Source organism: Ogataea angusta (assembly GCF_019207475.1).
Source record: "Ogataea angusta isolate 61-244 chromosome Unknown 61-244_NODE_4_length_877678_cov_91.023368, whole genome shotgun sequence".
In the NCBI taxonomy this organism is placed as follows: domain Eukaryota; kingdom Fungi; phylum Ascomycota; class Pichiomycetes; order Pichiales; family Pichiaceae; genus Ogataea; species Ogataea angusta.
In genome coordinates, this window is record NW_025065218.1 from 179,415 (window position 1) to 204,772 (window position 25,358).

At 49.7% G+C, this 25,358-nt stretch overlaps 16 protein-coding genes across 16 annotated transcripts; 7 read left to right on the forward strand and 9 right to left on the reverse strand.

Annotated features, from left to right (window-relative positions):
• Nucleotides 1-3: 3 nt before the first annotated feature.
• On the reverse strand, nt 4-963 carry KL928_002071 (uncharacterized protein; the record flags this gene model as incomplete). Its single annotated transcript, XM_043202507.1, has 1 exon — nt 4-963. One exon carries the CDS (start codon nt 961-963, stop codon nt 4-6), a length of 960 nt encoding a protein of 319 aa, XP_043060276.1.
• A 250-nt stretch (nt 964-1,213) lies between these two features.
• On the reverse strand, nt 1,214-3,832 carry KL928_002072 (uncharacterized protein; the record flags this gene model as incomplete). The annotated part of the gene is made up of 1 exon (XM_043202508.1): nt 1,214-3,832. The coding sequence occupies one exon, from the start codon at nt 3,830-3,832 to the stop codon at nt 1,214-1,216; it is 2,619 nt and encodes an 872-aa protein (XP_043060277.1).
• Nucleotides 3,833-3,937: 105 nt separating this feature from the next.
• KL928_002073 (uncharacterized protein) lies at nt 3,938-4,480 on the forward strand (the record flags this gene model as incomplete). The annotated part of the gene is made up of 1 exon (XM_043202509.1): nt 3,938-4,480. The coding sequence occupies one exon, from the start codon at nt 3,938-3,940 to the stop codon at nt 4,478-4,480; it is 543 nt and encodes a 180-aa protein (XP_043060278.1).
• A 397-nt stretch (nt 4,481-4,877) lies between these two features.
• KL928_002074 (uncharacterized protein) lies at nt 4,878-6,629 on the forward strand (the record flags this gene model as incomplete). The annotated part of the gene is made up of 1 exon (XM_043202510.1): nt 4,878-6,629. One exon carries the CDS (start codon nt 4,878-4,880, stop codon nt 6,627-6,629), a length of 1,752 nt encoding a protein of 583 aa, XP_043060279.1.
• Nucleotides 6,630-6,716: 87 nt separating this feature from the next.
• Nucleotides 6,717-8,234, forward strand: KL928_002075 (uncharacterized protein; the record flags this gene model as incomplete). The annotated part of the gene is made up of 1 exon (XM_043202511.1): nt 6,717-8,234. The coding sequence occupies one exon, from the start codon at nt 6,717-6,719 to the stop codon at nt 8,232-8,234; it is 1,518 nt and encodes a 505-aa protein (XP_043060280.1).
• Nucleotides 8,235-8,239: 5 nt separating this feature from the next.
• Nucleotides 8,240-9,145, reverse strand: KL928_002076 (uncharacterized protein; the record flags this gene model as incomplete). Its single annotated transcript, XM_043202512.1, has 1 exon — nt 8,240-9,145. The coding sequence occupies one exon, from the start codon at nt 9,143-9,145 to the stop codon at nt 8,240-8,242; it is 906 nt and encodes a 301-aa protein (XP_043060281.1).
• Nucleotides 9,146-9,349: 204 nt separating this feature from the next.
• Nucleotides 9,350-9,601, forward strand: KL928_002077 (uncharacterized protein; the record flags this gene model as incomplete). Its single annotated transcript, XM_043202513.1, has 1 exon — nt 9,350-9,601. One exon carries the CDS (start codon nt 9,350-9,352, stop codon nt 9,599-9,601), a length of 252 nt encoding a protein of 83 aa, XP_043060282.1.
• Nucleotides 9,602-9,612: 11 nt separating this feature from the next.
• On the reverse strand, nt 9,613-10,119 carry KL928_002078 (uncharacterized protein; the record flags this gene model as incomplete). Its single annotated transcript, XM_043202514.1, has 1 exon — nt 9,613-10,119. The coding sequence occupies one exon, from the start codon at nt 10,117-10,119 to the stop codon at nt 9,613-9,615; it is 507 nt and encodes a 168-aa protein (XP_043060283.1).
• An 814-nt stretch (nt 10,120-10,933) lies between these two features.
• On the reverse strand, nt 10,934-12,475 carry KL928_002079 (uncharacterized protein; the record flags this gene model as incomplete). Its single annotated transcript, XM_043202515.1, has 1 exon — nt 10,934-12,475. One exon carries the CDS (start codon nt 12,473-12,475, stop codon nt 10,934-10,936), a length of 1,542 nt encoding a protein of 513 aa, XP_043060284.1.
• A 154-nt stretch (nt 12,476-12,629) lies between these two features.
• On the reverse strand, nt 12,630-14,462 carry KL928_002080 (uncharacterized protein; the record flags this gene model as incomplete). Its single annotated transcript, XM_043202517.1, has 1 exon — nt 12,630-14,462. One exon carries the CDS (start codon nt 14,460-14,462, stop codon nt 12,630-12,632), a length of 1,833 nt encoding a protein of 610 aa, XP_043060285.1.
• Nucleotides 14,463-14,740: 278 nt separating this feature from the next.
• KL928_002081 (uncharacterized protein) lies at nt 14,741-17,527 on the forward strand (the record flags this gene model as incomplete). Its single annotated transcript, XM_043202518.1, has 1 exon — nt 14,741-17,527. One exon carries the CDS (start codon nt 14,741-14,743, stop codon nt 17,525-17,527), a length of 2,787 nt encoding a protein of 928 aa, XP_043060286.1.
• A 72-nt stretch (nt 17,528-17,599) lies between these two features.
• KL928_002082 (uncharacterized protein) lies at nt 17,600-18,467 on the reverse strand (the record flags this gene model as incomplete). Its single annotated transcript, XM_043202519.1, has 2 exons — nt 17,600-17,727; nt 17,810-18,467. The coding sequence occupies 2 exons, from the start codon at nt 18,465-18,467 to the stop codon at nt 17,600-17,602; spliced, it is 786 nt and encodes a 261-aa protein (XP_043060287.1).
• Nucleotides 18,468-18,629: 162 nt separating this feature from the next.
• On the reverse strand, nt 18,630-19,547 carry KL928_002083 (uncharacterized protein; the record flags this gene model as incomplete). Its single annotated transcript, XM_043202520.1, has 1 exon — nt 18,630-19,547. One exon carries the CDS (start codon nt 19,545-19,547, stop codon nt 18,630-18,632), a length of 918 nt encoding a protein of 305 aa, XP_043060288.1.
• Nucleotides 19,548-19,926: 379 nt separating this feature from the next.
• KL928_002084 (uncharacterized protein) lies at nt 19,927-21,342 on the forward strand (the record flags this gene model as incomplete). The annotated part of the gene is made up of 1 exon (XM_043202521.1): nt 19,927-21,342. One exon carries the CDS (start codon nt 19,927-19,929, stop codon nt 21,340-21,342), a length of 1,416 nt encoding a protein of 471 aa, XP_043060289.1.
• A 283-nt stretch (nt 21,343-21,625) lies between these two features.
• KL928_002085 (uncharacterized protein) lies at nt 21,626-24,403 on the forward strand (the record flags this gene model as incomplete). Its single annotated transcript, XM_043202522.1, has 1 exon — nt 21,626-24,403. One exon carries the CDS (start codon nt 21,626-21,628, stop codon nt 24,401-24,403), a length of 2,778 nt encoding a protein of 925 aa, XP_043060290.1.
• An 89-nt stretch (nt 24,404-24,492) lies between these two features.
• KL928_002086 (uncharacterized protein) lies at nt 24,493-25,293 on the reverse strand (the record flags this gene model as incomplete). Its single annotated transcript, XM_043202523.1, has 1 exon — nt 24,493-25,293. One exon carries the CDS (start codon nt 25,291-25,293, stop codon nt 24,493-24,495), a length of 801 nt encoding a protein of 266 aa, XP_043060291.1.
• Between the last annotated feature and the right edge of the window lie 65 nt (nt 25,294-25,358).

The following is a 25,358-nucleotide window of genomic DNA, read 5'->3' on the forward strand; positions in this document are numbered from 1 at the left end:
ACGTCATCGGCCCGCGTCGTCCACTTGGTAGCTCATGATCTTCTCCTTGTTGTCCTTGGCGGCAAACACAAGGTTGCGGAACGCATCGCCCAGCAATCGCGACTTGTCAGGGTCTGACAGATACGGGTCTGCCAGCTCGAATTCCTCCTCGCCGGTCAAGCTTCGCAACTGTTGGAACCTGTTTCGGATCAGAACCATGTGGATCACAGCCTTCAGCTTTTTCTTGGCAGAGTAGCCGTCCCGGAGGTTGGAGATCAGGTCGACTTCTTTCTGCGTGTCGCTTGTCAGCCACGGATGCTGCAGCAGTCGCCAAGCCGGAAACCGCGTTTCCTGGCGCGTGTCGAGACAGCAGAGAACAAACTCCTTGGCTTCCTCGCTCACATTGGCCCAGCTGCTGTCGTCGAAACTCAACGGCTCCTCCACCACCCGCAGAAACTCGTCAACAGTGTTTGCATCGTACGGACTGTAGCCGCACATCAATATATAGCATACCACTCCCAGTGACCATATATCTGCCTTGTAGCCGTACGTTTCGTACGTATAGGTTTCTGGCGCCGCGTATAGGAAAGAGCCGGCGTGATCGCGGATATACGGCTCCGAACGGCTGAGTTTTTTGGCGATCCCGAAATCCGCCAACACAACATCGCTGTCAGGGTCCTGGGTCTTGTACAATATGTTTTCTGGCTTGATGTCGCGGTGCACAATGCTGTTCTCGTGGAGATAGTGAAGTGCCTTGACAAGCTGCAACACAATGGCTTTGGCGTCTTTTTCTGTAAAAACAACCTTCTCGACTATCCGGTCAAAAAGCTCCCCTCCTGTAGCAAGCTCTGTCACGAGATAAAACGAGCTGGGGGACTCGTAATAGTCAATAAAACGCACCACGTTTGGATGATCAAGCAGTTTCAGCAAGGCAACCTCGTTCTCTACCAGGGATACGCGCTCTCCCAATGCCTTCTTGCTCATCACCTTGATGGCCACGTCCTGCCCCGACTGCTGATCAACAGCCCGTCTCACGTACCCAAACGACCCAGCACCCAGCACATCTGAAAATTAGTGCAAAATAACAACTGCTTACCCCCCAGCTCAAACCTGCGCTTGAATTGTAAAGTGTCCCTTATCTGTGTAAATATACCCATTTACCAGATCTGAGAAACTGATCATCGAGGCTTATCTATCAGACACATTACGTAAGCAACAAATATCTATCGTTCTATCAAACGTACGCGAGCATATCCTGGACGAGGTTGCGGACCTGGTAGAAAAGCTGGCCTATCGCTCCGTCGATCACGAGGTTGCCGTCGGTGACTTTTCTTACGGCGAGCTGGTTGTTCACCACGAGCGTGCCGTCGCCTCGGAACTCGACAGCGTGGTTCAGCTCCGTCAGCTTGCGACGCAGCTCTGCTAGTCTAATGTCTCCGATGCTGATCGAGTTGGACACGGGCATCACGTTTGTGCTTGTAGGCGGAACAAGCTTCAGATGCTTGTCTCCAGGCGCCACCGGCACCACCTCTCCGTAAACGTGTGCGATCGAGTATCCGCCAGTGATTGCCTGCCAGTTGAGCGTGCTGTTGAGCTCGTTGGAGATCACAAGGTCGTACGAGGTGACGACATTGCCGAGGTCAATTTTCTCGTTGAACTTGGACAGAATGTAGTCTGTGCCCAGGATGCCAGATGCGTCGTCGGCCTGGTAAATAGCGAGCATCTTGGATTTCTGCTGAGCCATAACGGCGTCCATAACGTCCAAAGCGCCGCCCATATAGGCCTGTGTGGTGTTTGGAAGCAAGATAACCTTGCGGGGCTTCACCGAGTTGAAGGTGATTCTCATGGATCGCAGGTCCGCCAGTCCAGACAGGTCCACAAACGCAAGACCGCACCTGATTTCCACAGAGATAGGTTTGATACTGCGCACTTTTGGGTCAGCCAGTGCATCCAGGTTGTAGACAGTGTCTTTCTCCTTCACCTGTTCAACCACCGTGGCTTTTCTGACTCTCTTGACCGGCCTTTTCACTGTCCGTCTTTTTTTCTTCCCGTTCTCCAAATACTCCTCCACAACTTCCTCCACCTCTTCCTCGTAGGTTGGCTTGTTGAGCGGGAACTTTTCCTCCTCTCTCATGAAATCACTGTGTCTGATCACTTCGCCGTAGTCGTCGACGGTGACTTTCTTGACAATGAAAGGAAACATCCTATTTCTTCCCTTGGCGTTCCGCACGTCAAAGTCCATAGGCATCTGCAGGATCTGGTCCACAGTGATATGGTCCTCTTCGTCCTTAGCCGAGTGCGTGGACTGCGTTAGCGCGGTGGAGGTCGTTGTGGTCTTGACTTCGCCGTTTTCTCCATTTTCGGCGTCCGCGCCAGCCTCTTCTGCGTCTGAAAACTCCGAATCGTCGTCGTCATCGTCGTCGTCCTCGCCGATCAGCGTGTCCAGCAGGTCGTTGTTTAGTCTTTCTTGCACCTCCTGCTCCTTGCGGCGCTGCCTGCGCTCCTCAACACTCTTCTTGTACGCGTTCAGCTCTGAACCACGCAGCTTTTCCTCCCTCGTTGCCGACAGAGACATTTGTTTCTCAAGAATGGTCAGGGCGCCGTCTTTCAGATTATTGTCGCTCTTCACCTTATTCTCCCATTCCTTGTACACGTCGTATGCGGTGGTGTTCACCTCTGGTCTCTCAGTCATGATCAGCGCGGTGTTGTGCTTCGAACAAAGCTCTATAAAACAGTCTCTCGAAAGAGACCCTTCGTTGAGATCTGTGCCGTCCACAAAGATGATCTTTGGCCTGTGGTCGAGAGAGGCAAGGTCCCGCAACGAGATGAGCTTTAGTCTGTTCGACTCGAACGGCGTATGGTTCTGGTTCTCCCAGTTCTTGGTGATGTCCGGCGACATCCACTCCAGCATGTTGCCAGAAAACTCCAGCGACTTCTTGCCTGTGAACGAGACGAGATAGAAGTTGATATCCACCGGCACGTTCTGGTCCAGCAGTGGAAGCAGCTCCAGCAGTCTGCCGGTGACAGAGGTCGGGAGCAAGATGGACGTTCCATTCATCAATGTGAGCTTGACGAGCTCCATGAACTTGCTGATCCGCATCTTGTGCGACAACGAGGACCCCAAGTCAGACCCGCTGATCAGAGTGGTGGCACGGAGGAGATTCGGTAAGTTCAAGCGGCCAGGCTTGAGGAAGTAGTCTTTGGAGTGGTTCCATGTAGGGGCGTACACGATCTTCTCGGCGTCCTTGTTGAGCAGCCAGAACGATCCACCTAGTGTGTGACCAGAATTGTACGCTGTGATTGTAATTCCCGACAAGTTTCCCGTGAGAGACACGGACTGCGAGTAGTTGACTGTGATGATGGAGTTGAAGTAGTTTTCCACGTCTTCCACGTCCAGAACGGCCCCTTTCAGCGGGCCAACGAGCCCGGCCGATCTATAGAGCTCTATGGTCGCCAATCGTCCGAGTTTCGAAACAGGAAGCGTCGCATAGGTTTTCACTTTGCGAAGAATCGGGTATTTGTACAGAAGATACGCAAAGGCACCTAGGTACTCGGTGGTGGTCTGCGAAAGGATGATTAGATGGATGTTGGGGACGTGCGGCTCCAGATACGATATGTCGCTCACCCCGTCCCATCCAGGGTCGGCCAGAATATTTATTTGGCCGTCAAACGTGAGAAGCCTGGCTTGTGTCTTGGAAGTGTTTTTCAGCTGTTCGAGCTGCAAGGCTTTCTTGTCGTCCTCGTCCTCGTCCTTCACGCCTTGTTCTTCAAAGGGGTCGTACGAGTCCTCGTCGGGGTCCTCCACGGGCTCGGCGATTTGTTTTGGCGGCGCCAATGACACAAACTCAAACATGGTGTACCAGGAATTTTAAGGTGTATATTTTTTTAAGGATCCGAAAAATAACTTACCCGGAGCCATTTGAGGAGTAATATTCAAGCCAAGTAGCTCCTGTTCGCCATGTCGTCAACAAACACTTTCGACTCCATTTCCACGTCCAGGGTCACAGACAAGCTCAGAGACACCCAGTACGTGCTCGAAAATGCACCTCTCCCGAAGGAAATCCCCCACGTGAAGGAGATAGGAGCCACCACTGGACCTCTGGTCAGTGCCTCGTTTTTCATCGGAGATAGATGCAAAGACTACAACGACGACTTCATGAAGTGCCACCAGGAAAACGGCAAGAACGGAACCATCAACTGCCTGACTGAGGGCCGCAGAGTGACAAGATGCGCAGCCAGCGTGATCCGCGATCTGAACACCCATTGCAAGAAGGAGTTCGAGCTGCACTTCCAGTGCCTGAACTACTCCAACATGGAGCTCAAGAACTGCAGAAAGGCCGAGTCGCTGCTCAACAATTGCGTGTTCAAGAGCCTCAATCTGCAGAAACGCATTCCGGACGACGGCAATCGAGAGGTGTTCAAGCCGGGCAACCAGATCTACGAGCCGCTGTCGCCGCACCCGGCGAGCGAGCGCGCCTACCGCCAGGCCACTCACGGCTGAGCGCGCTGTGTGTACCAGACGTGTCTGCTATTTATTTATTATCCAAGCACTACTCGTAGACCCGTGTGCACCCTTGCACCGCTTCACTTATCGACAAAATTGTCATTTGCGTTAGACGGCTCGTGTGAGCGAAACGCACCCCACGTGGCTGTTACCCGGCGACCATGATCGGCCGACGGCAGAATGGGCGATGTTTTCCCCCAGCACACAACGTTTCTGCACGTCGCGCTTCCCTTTGGACAACTGTGCTTGCAGTTTCGTTTGCCGATTACGAGCACCGCATTGTTTTATTTCGTAGAGGCTTCCTCAGAGCAAAATAATTTCTGTAAAATATTTGTTGAGTCTCAAGAGTCAGCTCCTAAGCACCAACGTCTTTCTTTCAGTGTTCCAGCAGGGAATGACGAGCGTGATGCCCGCATCGGCTATATCCAATCAGAGCAGCTATACAGACTCGCCAGCAGACGAGTCCCATCTGTCTAGTTCGCATCCTCCAAACGCAGAGAATAGCCTGAGCACCCACGGCCATCAGGAATCGCTGAACCACACAGACTTGTCGGAGATGAACTTCGAAAGCATGGATTTGCAGTGGTCAGAGTTCACCAATCTCCACGAGATCCAGCACCTGGACAACATGATACACCACCGGCATGCCGACCAAGTCAACCCAGCCAACGACTCGCCGCATAGACACGAGGACTACTCGTCTTTTGTGTCCGACAACGCTGCCCACGAACAAAGTACAGAACCTAATAATTACCACCAGCCTCCGCAGATGTTCCAATGCGACTACCCCGGGGACCAGCGCACCAAGAGCGCGCCAGCCACTGCCATCCGCCCAAACGACGTGTTCACGCCGCTTGTCTCGCCCGCAGTGACGCCGCTGGAACACGCCGTGAACCCGCCATACGGCACCGGCTACCAGCAGGGAGTTCCAGACGAAAAGGTGCACAAAAAGGTTGGGTTCAGCCCGCTCACGTCGCCGGCTCTGGAGTTCCAGAGCTCTCGTTTCCCCAGCCAGGTCAGCAGCGCGGCCAGCCTGAGACAAAAAAGACGCGATGAAAAGCCGTCCAACATGTCGCCGCCAGTGTCCAGCGACGACGGCGCAAGAAGAGCCTCGTACAAACGCTCGAAAACGCCCAACGGGACGCCGCTGTTTGGGCCGGCGAATGCAAACGGGTTCCAGCAGCAGCAGCCAGGTTCGTCTGCGCGTATGAAGCAGTCGCCGTCGGTGAAGCCGTCGTCTCCCGTCGTTTCTGGCGCCCGCCGGTCGTACAAATCCAGAAACAAGTCGTACAGCGGACAGTCTCAGACCTATTTCGACATGCTGCCCGAGTCTGCCACGTCCAGCGATCTCATGCTGCCGCCTTCGAATCCGCCCGCAAAGGAGGAAGATTACAGCTCAACAGAACTGCAGTCCAGGTCGTACTCACAGGAAAACGAGCCAAATAACAGATCCGCCGAGATCGACACGGGCAACCCGTCTGCAGCCACGCCGGCCGCCATGATGTCGTATGCCCTGGCCAAACTGTCTGCTAAGAACTCGCCGAGAATGATTGCAAAAGATAACGTTCTGAAGAACCCCAACCACAACGCCACGTCCGCCCAGTCGTCGCCAGTGATATTGCCGTCGTCCAACTCGTTTCTGCTCCAGGACAACCAGCAGCTGCCAGCAGCCATCATACCTCCCTTGCACATAAACGGGGCCTCCAAATCGTCCTCCCGATCGTCCTCTCTCAAGACGTCACCGCTCATCCAGAACAACGACGAAATGCAGCCCAGCCAGAGTCCCGAAGGCATGTACTACACCAAGGCCCGCAGCAACTCAGGCGGGTCCTCGAAATCTTCCCAGACGGACAGAAAAATGACCCACAAGCTCGCGGAGCAAGGCAGACGGAACAGGATGAACGTGGCCATCCAGGACCTCGAGAAAATCATCCCGGAAACGCTCAGGAACGAGGTCGCAGTGCCGTCCAAGGCCACCACCGTGGAGCTGTCGTCCAAGTACATCCAGATGCTCCAGAAGGAGAACAAGGGTCTGCAGCAGCAGGTGGCGGCGTTGAAACAGGAGCTTGACAGACTAAAAGGCGGGCCGCACAGCCAGGAGAGTATCAGTCCGTTCCGTGTCGACGGGAACGAGGGCCACGAGTAGATGAAAATAGGTAGCTCAGAATACAGAATATATAAGCCGCACACAGATAGAGCAAGAAATAATTTGCATTTATTTAGTAATCAAGCCATGTCTCAGCTACACCGCGAGATGCGGTCGTCTCACCGCAACGTGTCGCGTTCGGAGGGCAGGGCGTCTTCCAAGTCTGGACTACACAGTCCTAGTCTGAAGAGCCCCAATATGGACGCCGAATACAACGAGTTTGACGAGAGCCTGATGGATATGAGTTTCATGAAACTGGACGACCTGCTGCGGCAGAAAATACAGAGCACGGAGTCTCTGTCGTCCACTGTGGCGGTTGCCGGGTCGCCGGTGAGTCGGCAGGAGAGCAGGGCGAATTCTCTGATCGGGTCCATCATCGACAGCGAGGAGGACACAGGCGCGGGCGAGGCCGGCGACGACGGGGGCGTGGTGAAAATATACACGGTCTCCGACGTGATAACGGCGCTGGGACAGTCCCGAAGCAAAATCAGCTCGTCGTCGAGAGAATTTCTGCTTGGCGAACTGTATCGTATGATTGTGAAAAAACCTCTGGGCTCCAACGGGAAGGTGGTCAACGAGACGGATCTGGAGTCGTTGATCTCGTTTGTCAAGACGGCGCGTTCCGGACTCGAGTTTGTGTTGGCCCTGCGCTCCGCCGTTGCCTATATAGCCAGCGACTCGGACGAGGTGGCTACAGTAGCTGTGGAGAGTCTGTTTCCTGTTCTGCTCGATAAAATCTACAGCTCTGAGGAGAGCTACGAGGGCGTTCGTTCGAGCTGCTTGATTGCATATGCGAGCCTGCTTTTGGTGATTTACAACGAGTCGCATTGCTACGGTCTGGAAAATAGCGTCGAAACTCTAATGGAGCTGGCCGAAGGGTTCAGCGCCGGCAGTCTGACGGAAAACGACGAGGTCATTGTTGTGAATGCTCTCAATGCGGTTGGTGTTGTGGTGAGTCTGCTTTACAAAGCCGGACGCGACGTGAACACCGTCATACAAGACAACGTTCCTCTCTTGATGAATTTCCTCGCCGAGGAGTTCACCAAGAAGGTCCAGAAAACGGCCGCCGTTGTGATCGCGTTGATGTACGAGGTGTTCGACTATGACGACGAGGAGGAACCGTACCACGACCTAGACGATCTGAAGAGTATTCTGACACAGCTGGTGAGGTATTCGTCGAAAAAAGTGAGCAAAAAAGACAAAAAAGAGTCTCGGTCGATATTCAGAGAGGTTTTGCGGAGCATCGAGAAAGAGGAGCACGAGGGAGAAGAGGAGACGGAGGTGCTGTCGAGGTTCCGGCTCAGCGGGTCGAAAACCCTTCCGATCACCAGCTGGTTCGAGTACATCCGTCTGTTGCACCTCAGATACATTTTTGGCTCCGAGCTGAATCTGCACTATATTTCCTCCAGAGAAGTGCGCAACCTGCTGGCTCCGCCGGACGACGAGACTGCCAAGTACAGGGCAACCGACGACGAGTACCAGGAACACGACAAAGCATGGAAATCAGAGTCGGGACGTCTGAGCAGTATTAAAAAGGACCAAAAAATCAGGGAAGCGAGAGAAAGAAAAGTGCGAGAACAACTAGGCGATCTTGCGCTGGAGTAAGTATTCTATTTATGGAGTCCGAGTCTGCGGGCGACTCGCTCGTCCAACTCGATGCGCCGCTCCATGCGTCGCACGCGCTGGTTTTTGCGGCGCGCCATCTCGCTGGTTGCGTCGTCTGTGTTGTCCGTGGACTCGACGAATTTATTATTCTTTAGCGAGTTGAGGTAGTCTTGCAGCAGCCGCTCGTTGGCAGTGTCGACTGGCGTCTCCGCGTCGTGGAGCCGGCTTTGCAGGTACAAATACAACGCAAATTTGCGCTCTGCATCGTCCAGCGGAACGTAGCTGTAGTTGTCCAAAATCAGCTGGTAATCGTGCGCCAAAAGGCCTTTCGCAGCCTCCTGCCTAGACCTATCGGCAAAGTTGGCCGAGACGTAGTCTGCTGGGGCTTGGGGTATAGAAATTGGCGGATACTCAAGAAACTTTGCACTTTCATACTGTACAACAGAACCTGCTGCCTTCTTGTCATTTATGGACTTTGCTTTCTTTTTGTATCTCACACTCGTTTGCTTCATAAACAGCGGACGCGACTCGGCGTCGTCGGCAGTCTCTTCGCCGTAGTAACTGAGCTGGACCTGCCTTTTCCTAGGTCCTCTTGGCTGTACTTTCGCCGGCGTTGCGGGCTTCAGTTGCCCCAAAAACGGGAGCTTCAGCCGCAGAGCGTCGAGGCTGACCCGCAGATTGCTCATCGCGCCAAACTGCTGGTCGCCCAGATAGAGCTCGTCGGTAGAGTCTTTTATGTTGTCGAGAATAGACGACCGGTCGTTGAGCCGGTCAAAGTTCAGACGCTGGTTCCGTGAGGACACAAACGACGTCGGCGCAAACTCATCGCGGCGCAGCGAATTGTCCCATCGGAAATTCGTCGCATGCTCATACAAACTCGTCCTCGACGGGTTGGTACCGAGTAATTTCATGAATTAAAATATTCAGGCCAGAGAGACTCGTAAAAGCAGAAAAAGCTTTCATTGGGCAGAAGACGAGTACGCCACTTGAGGTCTCTGACATCCCCGTATGGCAGCTCCCCACCCAGCGCTCGCCAGCCACCTGCTACCGTCCCCGTCCACGCTTAGCTAAGCAACCGTAAAAGAGTTGAAATATTTCGTATATTTGGTATATATATGGAGCTGAGCGCAGAGAATCTTGCTTTGCACGACAGGAACGAGCAGCGGTTCGACTCCAGCGACGACGACTCGGAGTACACTTATGAGACGGACCTGGTGTACCACGACCCGCAGAAGGAGTGGGAGGAGAACCTTGTGCAGCTGAAGACTCTGGTGAACTTCGTGCTGTTGCCTGTCATCGGCAAGGTGCTGGGGCGACGGTTTGCCAACTACGTGTGGATGAAGATCGCTAGTCGTATTTATTCGTGAGTGTGTACATATCAACGTTGATACCGCATTAGTTTGAGCAATAGTCCTTCGCTCTTGAGCCGAATATCAGGGTTGAGAGTTTTCAGAATCTTCATTAGTTTGTTGACAATGGACACGTTCAGCAGCATGAGGAGGCCTGCAACCGATGGATTAGGCTGGCTGAGGCGTTTGAAGAACGTGATGAACAGCAAGAATGTGTTCTTGATCACAAATCTCAGGTCCGGCAGATACTCGTCTGTTCTTTTTGTCTGAAACTCGGCCAGGTTGTTGATGTAGACGTTGGATGACAGCACAGTGATGAGCCTCTCGACGGTCATGTTTGTGTCTGTGAGCTTGTATCCAAGCTCGAGAAAGCTGTGGAAATCGATGGTACGGATGGTAACGTCGGAACCGGCCGACTGTCGCGAGGTCGAGTTGAGGTGAGCGAACAAGTCCTCGGCATTTATGTTGAACTGCTCCGGCGAGATCAGCACGTCGATCAGCTCGCTGAGCACGGCGATTTCTGTGGCCAGGGACATGATATTATCGTGCCTTTCGAAAATCTTTAAGCACACCGTACACCGCCCAAATCGGGGAATAAGAAGGGGTCGAGGACAGAAGAATAGCTTGCAGAATATTGCAAGTAGGAATGCAGACAGAGCGTCCATCTCTTTTCTACTTTTTCCGGCGAAGTTGCTCAGCTAGTCAATGGCAATTTTGCTTGCCACAAGCTTGAGCATGTTGATGGTTTAGAAGTGCATACTACGCGGTGGTCATAGAGCTTCAGCTAATTCTTAGTATTCTCTAGGCTCTGTTTTGGACAAAACGGAAGGCAGAACGTCTCGTGATATTCAATGCTAGTTGTTCATTATCTAGACTTTGAGTTTTCGATTGGAGAAATTGGAATATTTACAACTGAAGACAAGGTCAGGATACTCACTTTGTAGTTTTCACAGCTACCAGAGAGTATGCGAAAGCCACACGTGCCGTTTCCCGTGCAAAGAAAGTGCGTTTATGATTACGACTTTACCCTTCTCAAAGCTTGAGAATTGAAGCTTTTTCGTCCATCTACTTTGATTTGATGGGAACAGCATTGTAAAGGTAAGGGATTTGAGGACCCACGGAAGTGTACTAAAAAATGAATTTTTTTATCATTAAGCCTAAAAGAAGCTGAGCTAACAAACGCGTTGAAAAGACCTCAACTGGACATCGATCATCGTCCACGAACTTGCAGCTCTGACTTGCAACCATGTCACGAGCATTCAGAGGGACACAGGTTTACAAAGTAATGCACAACCAAAGATTCAGAATTCAGGCTAGATTGGTGCGTTCATATTGACTTATTATACAGAACTAATGTGGTCTAGCTTTGGGACCCCAATTGGCCGTCGGGTTTTCCTGGTACCTGACAATCTTTATCTTCCGCAATTCCTTCAACTTCTTGCTTTCCTCGTTAGGCTGGAACAACCACGTTATATCATCCACTTTCTTCTCCTTGTTTAGCGAGGCAAGATCAATGTTCTTGCCAATCGAGTTGTCAGTCATGATTTTGTGTCCTGCAGTATTTGGGTTCAGTTTGTCGGCGGTCACTCCATTCTTTTGCGTCCACAACTTACCGACGTACCAGATGACCTCGTACGGAGCGTCCGTTTTGATTGCACCAGGGGTAGAATGGCAGAGCGAGACTCGGTATCCCAGATTTGACAACGCAGCCGCAAAGATGTCAATCGATGGACTGGGTCCTTTGAGAACTGCAGAAAGCGTCGTTGTCTTGATATGGAAAGGAACGTCCACGAGCTCACTTTTGGCCATGGTCAGCATTCCCTTGATTCTAGGCCGCGTCTTGAATATAGACTCGTCTGCTGTTTCTTCAAGACTGAGAACGCGATCAATAAAGGCGGGATTGTGTAGAGGTCCTCTCCACATCGGACCACAGAGGTGATTTGTGAAACCGCAGAACGTGCATTCCGGACCAACTGGTGGCCCTTTGCTCAGACCAAACTTTTTACTGTTTTGCTTTGCTGTTGCATTTGGGTTCTCGGTACATCGCCCAAGCGGCTGATTGTAAATAGCGTAGCATCCTGAACATTTGTAGCATATCATTTGATTGGACGCGAGCTCTTTGACCTTGATAGGGGCCGTTCTAACCCGTATGAACAAACGGACGTAAAAGTCAATCGACAAGCAGAGCTGTGGCTCAATCCATTTTTTGTACTTGGCAGCAGTCGTCGAGATCATATGCAAAACCAGTCTAAGAGCAGATTCATGAGTAGCGTCTCCGTGCAATGGACTTCCTCCGTACAATGCAAAACACTTCTCTGGATAACCAGCTCCAGCTAGCACACCGAGGTCCGTGCAAGTCACGAGCAAAAGGCCCCCGTCCTTGAGCGAATTCAAGGCCGAGTCGACGAAAGGAGCTGCGGTTCCATAGGGGTCCAGATCAACCACATGGAATTGGCCCTTTGAATCAGCCATCACCCGGATAGCATCTCCCTCATTGGCCTCCACCTTGTGCTGTATTTTGTTATACTCGATGTTGAGATTGATGGCATTGACGGCGTCTTTCGAAAGATCGTTTGCTACCACCTTAGATACGAGTGGAATTTCTTTACCATAGCGGATAGCACGAAGACCGGTAGCAGAAAGCGCTTCCAAGACTTTCAGATACGGTTGAGGCTCGGAATCTTCTGGATCAGGAGACTCTTTGTCATGCTTGCGTTTTCTGGCCAGCTTCTCTTCGTGGTAAATCTCGGAGAATGCGCGAATAGCCAGCGAGCTCAGGTCTCTGTTATACTGCTGGACAGGGTTGTAAAAGACCTGTTCTGGTGAGAAGAGAACCGACGCAGAGCCCTCAGTGAGGATCTCGTACTTGGAAGTGTCTATCTGGGGGTTCATGTGAAGGAATCGGCGAGAGAACAGTGATAACAACCTTGAGCGACTGCCCATACAGTAGTGGAAAATATTTTTTTTGTTAATTTCTAGCTATCTAGAGGAAGAATTTTTCTTGGACTCGGTGTGAGGAGGGGTTGCAATCAGAGATCCAGTCTCTTCAATTGCGGTGATCGTCCCCCTCAATGAAGGGGTAGAGGTCGAAACTCTCCTGATCCAGACCAGTTTGAGTTCGTGACGAATCTTCGGCGGAACTGGTGGTGAAAGTGCTATTTGAGTGGCCCAGCGGAGCAGAAAAATACGGATTGGTGACCGGAGAGCCGTATTTGGCTGCTGGTATCTGTTCCTGCTCTATGGGGCCGAACGAATAGAACAACGATTGATGCTGCTGTATAAGGTCGTCATGCTGTTTTTTGAGCTCTTCCATAGTCAAAGCATACGGGTAAGACGTCTGTTGAGGGGATTGAGAGGCCTCAAAGTAGGTATCTAGTTGTTGCTGTTGGGTGAATGGGGTGTACTCTGTGTAGTTTATGAGTTGCGAGTCAAAGAGAGGCTGATTTCCGGCAGGATGGACGTTTTCCGGCACTGTGGGATAAGCAAACTGCATGTTCTGATGGCTCAAAGTTTTGATCAGCGGAGATTTCTGGGCGGTGTTCGGCACTGTATTGCTTGCAGAGCGGGTTCTGGGCGCGACTCTGCCGCTCGAAAAGCCCGATCCGGGATTTGATGGCGAGAAGGCTGCTCCAAGGCCATAATAACCACCAGACGATAGGGACGACGGCGGGTACTGGGACTGCGATGAGAGAGAAGTCACAGAGACTATGGAGTTCGACCGTCTGAGAGTCTTCATTTTCTTCGTCACCGAGGTGCTAACCGGAGACACCTCAACCAGTTCGTCGTAGGCAGTTCCAGACTCGTCATCTCCGTGCTGCGATGGCGTGTTCACGATTGGTGATTGCAGCAGCTGTTTATTTTGCAGCGACTGATATATGGAGTTTCCTGAGTCCGAACGATCACGGGCACCCGCGGTAGCCGACATCGTGAACGGTGTCGGGTATTGGCCATAACCAGTAAAGTGTTCCGGCTGCGGAGTGGCAGTGGATACCATTGAGGTCATAGAAGAGCTGGTGGACAGAATTGGCGTTATTGGCGTATAGGGCGCATTTGCATTGCCCGTGCCGCTCTTGGGGGTCAGAGTGTACTCCGAGGGAGTCGCTGCCGACGACGAGTCGCCAGAGTGGTGGACCTCGGCCTTTGGTTTGCGGCTGCAAAATTTTCGCAGGGACGATCTTTTTGACGATTCTGGGCCCATAAACACCGACGGAGAGGAGTTCAAAAACGGCATGCGCCCGTTCGAAATCTCTTCTTGAACTTCGGACTTGACTGCCTGGGGCTGGTATTCGGGTTCCTTGCTGTCCTTGTCCTTCTTCAGTGAGCGGCTTCCAAAAAGCCGCGAAACTTTGCGAGGCCCGGCTGTAGCTTTTTTTTCCTGCTCATCTGCGGGAGATTCTGCAGCAGCAGTCGGTGTGCAGTTAACGAATAGAAACTCCTTCGGGGTGCCCTCCTTGTTGACCTTCGGCTTGACGTTGGTCTTCCTGAACCCGTGCTTGTTCGTCTTGGCGGACGAATCGTTCAATACGAGATTCTGCGCATCCTGTATTATCTTCGACTGCTTTTCGGCATCATCCGTCTTGAACTTATTTATCTTCCAGATCTTTTTAGTGTAGGAAGGCTGGCCCTTTGAAGTGATTTGCAGGTTCCGATTCACCGGCATCACCAGAAGCGAAGACTCCAGCTCGATGCTGCTGTCGCGGGTCTCATCAGAGCCGATCCCAGAATTTAGTTGCTCCAAGTTACCGAGCTTGTCAAATGACGCAGATGATGATCTGCCGCAAGAAGCTGCTGGACATGCCAGCCCAAGACCATCGACATGCTCTGGGTCTGGTTTGATAGCCACCACTTCTTCCTTTCTGCCCTTTTTTGTCACTCTCATATTAGATGCAGAGGCAGTCAGTCCAAAATGGGCAATAGGGAACCTTGACCAATTTTGAATCTCTAAAACAGTAAGCAGCTGACAAGAATAGCGATAGTGATTTGGTCAAGTTGCACTGGCAGGAAATGTGAAGCGAGCGGTACTGAAGTTGAATTCCTTGAAGCCGATGAAAAATCAGGTCTCTGCGAAAAATCAAGCCAGCGTGGCGCGAGGTGTGGCAACGGTTAGTGCAAGGGTGCGCTTTTGTAAAATACCTAAAATCAAGGCAGTCGGTGTTTATGGATGGAAAACGACGCAAGCCGCAGCTGGATCTGCACTTTTCGGACGAGGAGGAGGATGTAGAGGAGCGGAAGCTACCTAAGAAGCCGAAAGTCACCTTTAAGAAACTATCCAAAGCAGATGCGACTCGATTGAAGGAAAGAGAAAGCAGGCAGGACCAGCAGGAGGACCCTGTTGGAGGGCCAGAGCTGCCAAACGAGCCCATGAAAAAAAATTTGCCACCTAAAGTACCATCCCTAGCCAGTATGGCCGCTCAGGAGCGCGAAAAGGCGGCCGATTTGTCTCCAGCAGCTGAGATGGAGGAAGGGTCTGATGTTGAGAACGACCGAGAGTGGTACACTCAAGACGAGGCGGTTTCGCACCCTATTGTGGAATACGAGGAGTACGATGAGATGGAACACGAGGTAAGGCCTACTTTCAGGCGCAGAGCTACTGATTCGTCGGCAGGCCGTTCTCGATTCGACGAAGAAGGGGCCCCGGACATTGATCTCGTCGTTCATCGTCTGACGCCTCCATTTTTGGATTCGGCAACTATTATGACCAAAAAATTGGAAGTCATCGAGACCGTTCGAGACAAAACGGGAGACCTGTATAAGTACAGCAAACTGGGGTCTACGCTGGTGAACGAGCGGCGAGCCAACAAAGATAGGAAAAAGGGTGCCAAAGATGCTGCAAACGTGAACAACTCTCGCTTGGGAAAGATTTTGGGCGGAAAGGAAAACGCCAGGGAAGACTCTGAGTCCAAAGATGGTGGTAAATCACTAGACGAGCACACATACGGCCGTCAGGCAATAATGCAGCAGAGAAAAAGATTACCAGCATATCAGGCCCGTTCCGAGCTGATGAAGGTGATTGCCGAGAACCAGGTTATAGTGGTGATTGGAGAAACCGGGTCTGGAAAAACGACACAGATTCCGCAGTTTCTGTACGACGAAGGCTACTGTAAGTATGGCGGACTCATTGGCGTCACCCAGCCTCGACGAGTGGCTGCGCTTTCGGTGTCAAAAAGAGTGAGCGAGGAGATGGGAGTCAGATTAGGAAAGGAAGTTGGATACTCGATCCGGTTCGAGGACCGCACCTCTTCTCAAACACGCATCAAATTCATGACAGACGGTATTTTGCTTCGTGAAGCACTGATGGACCCCGAACTCGACAAGTATTCTTGCATTGTGATGGACGAAGCCCACGAAAGGTCACTAAACACAGATATATTGCTTGGTCTGTTTAAGAGAATACTCACTCGCCGCAGAGATCTCAAATTAATCATTACCTCGGCCACCATGAATGCTTTCAAGTTCTCCAAATTTTTCGGTAACGCAGAGCAGTTCACCATTCCAGGCAGAACGTACCCTGTTGACGTGATGTTTTCGGCTATTGCGGTACAGGACTACGTTGCCAGTGCCGTAAAACAGATAATCAGAGTTCACCTCCGCAGCGAGCCAGGTGACATTTTATGTTTCATGACTGGTCAGGAAGACATCGAGACCACTTGCGAGGAGCTCGAAAAAGAGCTGGAAGGCCTCATAAAGTCCGATGACACTATCGAGCCGTTGGAGATCCTGCCCATATACTCCACTCTACCAGCCGATTTACAGGCTAAGATCTTCAGAAAATCAAAGTTCAGGAAATGCGTGGTGGCAACCAACATTGCCGAGACTTCGTTGACCGTTGACGGTATACGGTTCGTTGTGGACACGGGGCTGATGAAACTGAAGGTGTACAATCCGAAGCTCGGCATGGACACGCTGCAAATCACGCCAATATCACTAGCCCAGGCGAACCAGAGGTCTGGAAGAGCCGGTAGAACGGGCCCGGGACTGTGCTACCGGCTCTACACTCAGTATGCGGCCACAAACGAGATGTTTGCTGAGCCGATTCCCGAAATACAGCGTACCAATCTGAGCAATACCATCCTGCTTCTCAAATATTTGCAGGTGGAAGATCTGTCAAAATTCCCATTCCTGGATAGGCCTCCGATTGAGACCATTAACACTGCCCAGTACGATCTTTGGTGTCTGGGAGCCTTAGACAACTTTGGAAGGCTGACTGCATTAGGTAAGAAGATGTCAAACTTTCCGATCGATCCCGCTCTCTCGCGACTCCTGATTATCTCGTCGTTCAAGCAATTCCAGTGCTCCAAAGAGGTCATTACCATAGTGGCCATGCTCTCGATTCCGCCAATATTTGTGAGGCCAATGCACGACGCAGAGTTGCAGAGACGTTCAGACTCCATCCGAGAGAAGTTTCAGGTCGCCGAAAGCGACCATTTGACGCTAGTGAATATTTTCAATCTGTTCAAGTCAAATGGTTGCAAAGAAAACTGGTGTACCAAAAACTTTCTGCAGTACAGGTCACTCCGACGCGCAGTCGAGATTCATTCGCAGCTGAGCCAGATCATGAAATCACAGAAACTGGCCATCGTCAGCAATCCCGACTGGGATGTGATCAGAAAATGTTTGTGTGCTTCGTTCTTTCACCAAGCAGCTCAGTTCAAGAAGCACGGAGAGTACGTCAATTTGCGGACCGGACTGCAGATGAAACTGCACCCAACAGCTTCGCTCTACGGTATGGGCGATTTGCCCAAATACGTCATTTACCATGAGCTCTTACTAACCGGTCGCGAATACATGAACTACGTAACGGCAGTCGATGGAGAGTGGTTGTGCGAATTCGGCGAGATTTTTTATGCAGTTAAGGAGAAAGGCGTCACATCCAGAGAAAATCAGGCCCGCAAGGAGCGTGACTTCCAATGGCTTATCGAGGAGCAACGCAAACTCATTTCGTGAACACAATGTTGTCGATGAGACGAGTTGTTCCGCGGTCTTCGGTGTTGCTGTTCGGAACTCTCACTGCCAGACTCAGAACGCATTCGCGGCCCTTGTCGATGGTGGCATCGTCAGGAACATATTCAAGGGTGTCGGCGTAGTTGAATGCGACGTAGTCGATTTCGAACTTGGCGTTTTCACCAGCAATCGTGTTTTCGATGCTGGTTTTCAGCTCCCCCGTGGTCAAGTGGGTGTTCTTTGCGTATTCTGAGCGAGCGTCTATCATCGAGCGATACATTACACTGGCCTGTTTTCTCACTTCATCACTCAAATAGAAGTTTCTTGAACTGAGGGCCAACCCCGTCTTGTCACGCACAGTGTCAACGACATGGATTTGGACGTTGAACAGCAAGTCTGACACCATCCTTTTGATAACAATAGATTGCTGGATGTCTTTTTGTCCAAAGTACGCATTTGTGGGCTCCACGATATTGAACAGTTTAGTCACAACGGTAGCCACACCTCTGAAAAACTGAGGTCTAGCGCGGCCTTCGAGTTGCTCGGAGACTCCGCTCACGCTCACAAATGCTCCTTTCTGCTGGCTGGTCTCAAGTGGAATACCGCTTGGATACATCTCCCTCACTGACGGAGTGAAAACTCCGGCTACCCGTCGGGCCTTGTCCTTGGACACGACAGACTCCAGAAGTTGAAGGTCGCGGTCAATGTTCCGTGGATAGGCATCTAAATCTTCGTGTGGAGCAAATTGCGACGGATTCACGAAAATGGATACCAGTGTAACGTCGTTTTGCTCGAGCGATTGGCGGACGAGGGAGAGATGTCCCTCGTGAAGGTATCCCATTGTAGGAACAAAGCCAACAGACAAATCCTTAATCCAGCAATCTTTCCGGAATTTGCGGAGGTCAGCAACGTGCTTGAATATACGGATATTTGGCACCGTCATTATTGTACGATATGAAGATTTAGGAAAAAGGCTCCCCAGACTGAGTCAACCTTTTAAACGGATCTGAAAAAAATATAGAAAATTTAGAGTCAAAATAAATTTATACGAATTATTCTTGGGTACGTCGATCGACGCGTCGGATATATATAATAAGGTATCTATCTATTTAGCATTGTTCTCTATTAATCTCAGCAAGTTGCGCAACAGCATGGCAATAGTGACTTTCCCGATGGACGGAACATAAAGGGAGGCGACGTCTTTTACGTCGTCATTGAAGTTTTTGTGGCTTGAGAAGTTGATGGCCACAGCACCGCGTTTGACGTATTCGGTAGGGAACTTGTACGACTCTGAAGGAACCCCGGTAATGATGACATCAGATGACAGCGCGCATTCTTTGAGGCTCTTATCGCAGTCAAGGACGACGTGCTTTTTGAATCTCAGACCATCGCCACGCTCGTAGATTTGGATGCTATTGATATCAACCGAATAAACGGTAGCACCATCGTTAGCAAGCAAGGCTGCTAGGGGTCTTCCCACAATTTCAGAACGGTTGACAACAGTGATCGTCTTTCCATACAATCTGTCACCATAGTTTAACAGAGGGTTATAGACTCCCAAATGCTCCAAGATCTTCACAATCGCAAGAGGGGTGCAAGGCAGAATGGACTTTTTCTCCTGCTTTTCATCCAGATACCGTATGTTGTGGTACATGTTGGACACGTAGCGGAAATTCAAACCTTCGACGTCTTTCTCGATCGCAACACACTGTTGCAAATAGCGATCTTGACCGTCTCCATAGACGGGAAAGTACACCATGATACCGTTAACCGACGAGTCATCGTTGCATTTATAGATTTGGTCCTCCAGCTGCTCCTTTTCGACCTGGATCAACTGGTAATCGAATCCCAACGACTCGCTCGTCTTACCAGTCCATTCAGCATACTGTTTGGCAGCAGGGTCCGGGTTGGCAAGCAAGCCTACAAGCTTGGGACGTCTAGCTAGCAAGGCTGCCTTGGCTTGGATCTCGTCGGTGAAGCGCTTGGCGATCTTGGACGCCAGAATGGTTTTTCCTGGTGACATGTGAAGATAAGGAAGAATTAATTAGCCCTTAAATTATTTATTTATTCAAGTCAGAAAATAAAAAAAAATACCTATGTGGTGCAGAGGTGTCTCCCGAGAAAGATCTCGGAAAAATAGGCAGGGCTGGAAAAGCGGCGAAGCACGGCCGACGCGTGAGTACCTCCGAACTGAATGTGCCGTTCCCGAACGCACTATTCACACAGCTATTGAAGGAAAAAATGTTACGCACATATGCAGCTCCGCATTTCCCCGGTCTCCCCATAATTTCAAAGATCATCCCATCTCTGGTCGTGCGCCAGCAAATCGTTTGACATCGCTCCGCGATATTTAACACCACCAAAGTCCGTTAACTGAAAATACATAATCTGTTATATTAATTATGAGCTTAGAGACTGAAGTCGATAAAATTGTGTCGGAGTTTGCCGTCACTCAGGAGACCCTCCAGAAGGGAGTGGAGCGTTTCATTGAGCTTGCGACTGCCGGACTAGAAAGCGATGAGGACAAATATGGTTTGCCCATGATCCCGACCTACGTTACCTCCATCCCAACGGGTAAGGAGAAAGGCATTCTTTTTGCCGCAGACCTGGGAGGAACCAACTTCCGTGTTTGCTCTGTGGCCCTAAACGGAGACCACACGTTCAAGCTAATCCAGCAGAAGTCGCACATCCCTGCCGAACTGATGACCTCTACTTCGGACGAATTGTTCTCGTATCTTGCAAGCAAGGTCAAGGTTTTCTTACAAACCCATCATGACGGAGCTGTTGCCTCTACTGGAAGTCAGAAATTCAAGATGGGTTTCACTTTCAGTTTCCCTGTTTCGCAGTCCGCTTTGAACGCCGGTACTCTGCTGAGATGGACCAAGGGATTCAATATTCCTGACACTGTTGGCCAAGACGTTGTTTCCCTGTTCCAAAAGCATTTGGACTCTCAGGACATTCCTGTTACCGTTTCTGCCTTGTCAAACGACACCGTGGGTACCCTTCTCGCAAGATCGTACACGGGTTCCAACAAGGAAGGCACCACCGTGCTCGGATGTATTTTTGGAACAGGAACCAACGGTGCCTACAACGAGAAGCTCGAAAACATCAAGAAGATTCCTGCCGAGGTGAGAGAGAAGTTGAAGGCCCAAGGTATCACTCACATGGTCATCAACACCGAATGGGGTTCCTTCGACAACCAGCTCAAGGTTCTGCCAAACACGAAGTATGACGTCCAAGTCGACGAGCTCACCAGCAACAAGGGCTTCCACATGTTTGAAAAGCGTGTTTCCGGAATGTTCTTGGGTGAAATTCTGAGACATATCTTGGTCGACCTCCATGCCAAGGGAGTGCTATTTACTCAGTACGCTAACTACGAGTCCTTGCCTCACAGACTGAGGACGCCATGGGACTTAGACTCTGAGGTTCTTTCGCTGATTGAGATTGACGACTCCACCCATTTGCAGGCCACAGAGCTGTCTTTGAAACAGGCATTGAGACTGCCAACTACCACTGAGGAGAGACTTGCCATTCAGAAACTCACACGTGCCGTGGCAAAGAGATCTGCCTACCTTGCTGCCATTCCGATCGCCGCTATTCTGCACATGACCGAGTCTTTCAAGGGCCATAATGTCGAGGTCGATGTTGGAGCAGACGGATCTGTGGTTGAGTTCTACCCTGGTTTCAGAACCATGATGAGAGACGCCATTGCACAGACGCAAATAGGCGCCAAAGGAGAAAGAAGACTGCACATCAACATTGCCAAAGACGGCTCATCTGTGGGAGCCGCATTGTGCGCATTAAGCGAAAAAGAATAAGTATACAGTTATAAAACGGACTCCGAATATAATGATATATAAACTGGAGATTTGCTACCAAAAATTGGTCCCTTTTCCTCGTAATATTTTTTCCAGCCTGCTCCCCGCACGGCAATAAAAACATGAACATAAAAACATTAGTCCATGAGGGGTAACGTGATTTGTATCGCCTGCTTTTTGTATGTGACATTTGCCGGCTAAAAATCGCGGGGAGCCTTTATCGAGCCAGTGGTATCTAGATATATAAGTAGAATTTTGTACCCCATTTCCTTATCTGAAATAAATGACCAAGCGATACATATGTCAATTCTGTGCTCGTTCGTTTTCCAGGTCGGAGCACAAGCTTCGACACGAGCGATCCCACACCAAAGAAAAGCCGTTCCAATGCTCAATCTGCAAAAACGGGTTTGTGAGGCGGGACCTGCTACAGCGGCACCTTCGGACGGTTCACGGCTTGGTGCTTAAACACAGTATTGACGGGAACATTTCCACCAACGATGATTTGCTGAAGTCGCCGTCTGCTGCAAATGGAGGGTCCGCTGAGATAGTTCCCTCAAATCTACAATTCTCAGCCTTGCCCACGTCGCCAAGTGACTTAGATCAGGTAGAAGACAATGCTGCCATCCTAGCAGAGAAGACCGTTGTATCGCTGCTCACCCTGTCTAACCGGTTTAGGCACCTCAATATGGAGCTCAAAAACTCAATAACCAACTATATCATAGTATTTGGTAGCAGCAAAAAATGGCAGGAAGATCTTCCGTCAACCAACATCAACAAGCTATTAGCCATCAACGAATTAGACGAGATGCTCTACTTGGTGGTCTGCCTAGGGGCATGCCAAATAAACGAGTTTGAGGATGCCATCACAATGTTCAACAAAAGTTGGGAGATCATCATCGACAAGATCACCAACTCCAAAATAAACTATAACTCGGGCGAGATATTCAACCGATTTGTTGATAACTTAATCATTCTTGGTTACATCTACCTCAATTACTTTATCAACTTCTCCAACAGCTCGAAGTATAGCTACGAGCAGCTATACAAGAAAATTGCAATTCCAATTGACGTACTATTCGAATATCTCAATAATATCATCAGCACGCACATGGCCAATAGAGACGGCCAACCGCAGGCAAATCCTGGTCCAGGCAAACATCCCAGTGACAATGCATACCACGGTTCTAGACGTGGGCTAGAGCCATTCTATTGGAATGCATATTTGCTCCTCTCGCATTATTCGTTTATTTTCAACAAGTCTCCATCCTCGCTCCATCTATACCTTCTCAACAAATATCTTCCAGAAGAGCAGTTAACAGATCAGTCAGGTAGTGACGAAACTCTTGGTCAGCTAATTACTAATTTATCGGTAATTTCAGGCTCGTTCCAGAATTTTGTGAACCATGACGACCTAACATTGAAGGAGAAAGCAATTATATGCGGGTTGATGAATGAGCTGCAGATGGTCAAATTTAACGAGACCAACAAGCTGAGCAAAAATGTCATATTACAACAAGGACTATTCAAAGACAACAAGAACTTTCTTCACAACGCTATCATACTAGCAAATAAAAATTTCAATGTCTCTGGTAAGCTTGCTTCCAACTGTGATGACGAATTTATTCGGCTTCTTTCCATAGTGAAAAGAAAGCTACTGATAAATTGCCCATTGAAATTCACCGATTTACTTTCAAATTATCTTATTATACCCAAGAGTGATTACAACTGGACTCTTCTGGCTCTAACCTTGAAAGAATTCATATTCGAGACGGAGTCACTGATCAATGATAAGAATTTCCTCAACAATGACAAGCCCATCATCGAATTTGATCTGTCAAAAATGATAAACCTACTAGGTGTTGAAGCTAGCGGCTCTAACACAGTCACCGAGTTGACTGATGACGAAATATACAAAAACATTCACAATTTCATATCCACACCATTCAACTACAACTTCTTGATAAACAACAACTTGGGGATCACCTTGCTACCGTGTCTTCTTTTAGCATTAATCCTTAACGAGAACAGCCTGATGTATCATCGGAAATCTTTAAATCTACCTGTGAACAATCTTATCATGGTGGAATTTATTATCGGGAATTTTTTGATGCTCACCAGGATCTTGAATTTCTACCGAAAAAGATATCTCATTGATCTGTCAAATCCTCTCGAGAAAAATTGGACCTCACGAAACACAAGCAATCCTCCGGATACGTCTACCAATCCTAACGCATCTGAAGATGAAGAGCAAGGAGATGAGGAGGAAGACGAAAGCATTATTTTGTCCGTCATATTTTACGTGATCAACGAACTGGGCAGGAAATACAGTTACACCCCACCTGTTGCAGGCCAACGGCGCCGAGCCAATAGCATATCCATTGGTGAGTTCAGCAACAACAACAAGAAATTGCAAAAGATGATGAGCTCCAAAGAAAACAAACATGGTTCTGAGAAACTAGAAGATACCTTAAAAGCGCAAATTACCGACGACATCAAGTTCCAAAATATCATGAAAAACGTTCAGTCAAGTTTTCTCTGCTGGTTGAAACTTTACAGGTCTGACTTCACTCAATTGGATCAGTTCATCAACGTGCTCGGCAAGGTGCTAGAAAATGACATTTACTTAAGACTTCACAATCAGAAGGCTGGTGGCAGCCCTCATAACTTGGACGTATTCAACCTGATTTCAAGTCATCCGCAACCAAACCCAGAAGCCCATTACTTTGGCTCGCATGTAACTCCCTTTGGACAAAGAGCCCCACCGTCAACTTCCAACGATACCGGTTATTATCAACAATATTCAGACCTCTATGGTCAGCAAAAGCTTCCATCATTTGTCGGTCAGCATTTACAAGGATCATTGTCGCCTTCGGGCACAAGTCCAATATTGATGAACAAAGACGACGATCGGATTTTACTGCCCCCAATCAATCAGAACAAGAGGCAGCTACCAAATCCTTTTCGTGCTACGACCGCTTCAAAACCAGGATCGGCAGGAACCGAGGGTCTGAGCGAGCTCATCCAAGCGGCCTCGACGGTCGTTGAGCAAGACAAGAAGTGATGCCATCCGATTTTCTTTTTTTAATGTCGTTACATGAGTACATTAATGATATCATTTGAGACAGTAATATTATTTAAATTCGCTTCGAACTATTTCGACTGCGTAATTGCGCTGGAGACCAGCTGTGAGGAGTACTCGCTCTGTCCGCGTGAAGACGCCTCCGGGACATACCGACCATTACTCTGTTTTCTGCGGGGAATCTGTGCAATATCATCTGACCCAATTATTGACCCTAGCGCATAAAAAGCAACCAATAGGCCAACAAGCCCGATCACAGGGCCCTGGGCTGGCATCGTGGTGCTGTAGTGTCTATGCTGTGCAGGGTCGTAGACTCCTCCTCTAAAGTTTGAGTAGCGAACGTTGTATGGCGTAGGATGGCCAGATTGCATCATCCGATTTTCGTGCATCCGTTTCTCGTTACGGATGTTGCGCTTAAGATGCTTATTAAAATCGAAGTGAGGAACATCATCAGAGTTTGGGCTTCGCGAAGAGTAACCATGTGCTGTAAAAGGTGTTCGTCTGTGTGACGGCCTGAAGTTATGCATAGGTCTAGGAGAAGCAGACTCTGACGGTACGGATGTGTCATAAGAAGCTCTTTTGCTAGGATCTATGAGAATCTCATAAGACTTTTTTATCTGCAAGTATCTCTGATTCTTGGTTTCGATCTCTTCAGGACTCAAGTTCTGTGACTTCAGCATGTCTGGGTGGTACTTCAAACTCAACTTGCGAAAGTTTGACTTGATTTCTGACGCAGAGGCATTCCTTGATTTAAGGTTAAGGTTATTATAATGATTGACGTGGTTACGGCGAACAAACGCACGAACTCTCATGTTAGGTACCAAAGGCTTCAACATAATGCCAGGACTGATGTCTAGAATCATATGCTGCATATCAGGATTTCACATGGAACTTATACTGATCTTCAAAAGACGGACAAATATCTTCTTTTCCCCTC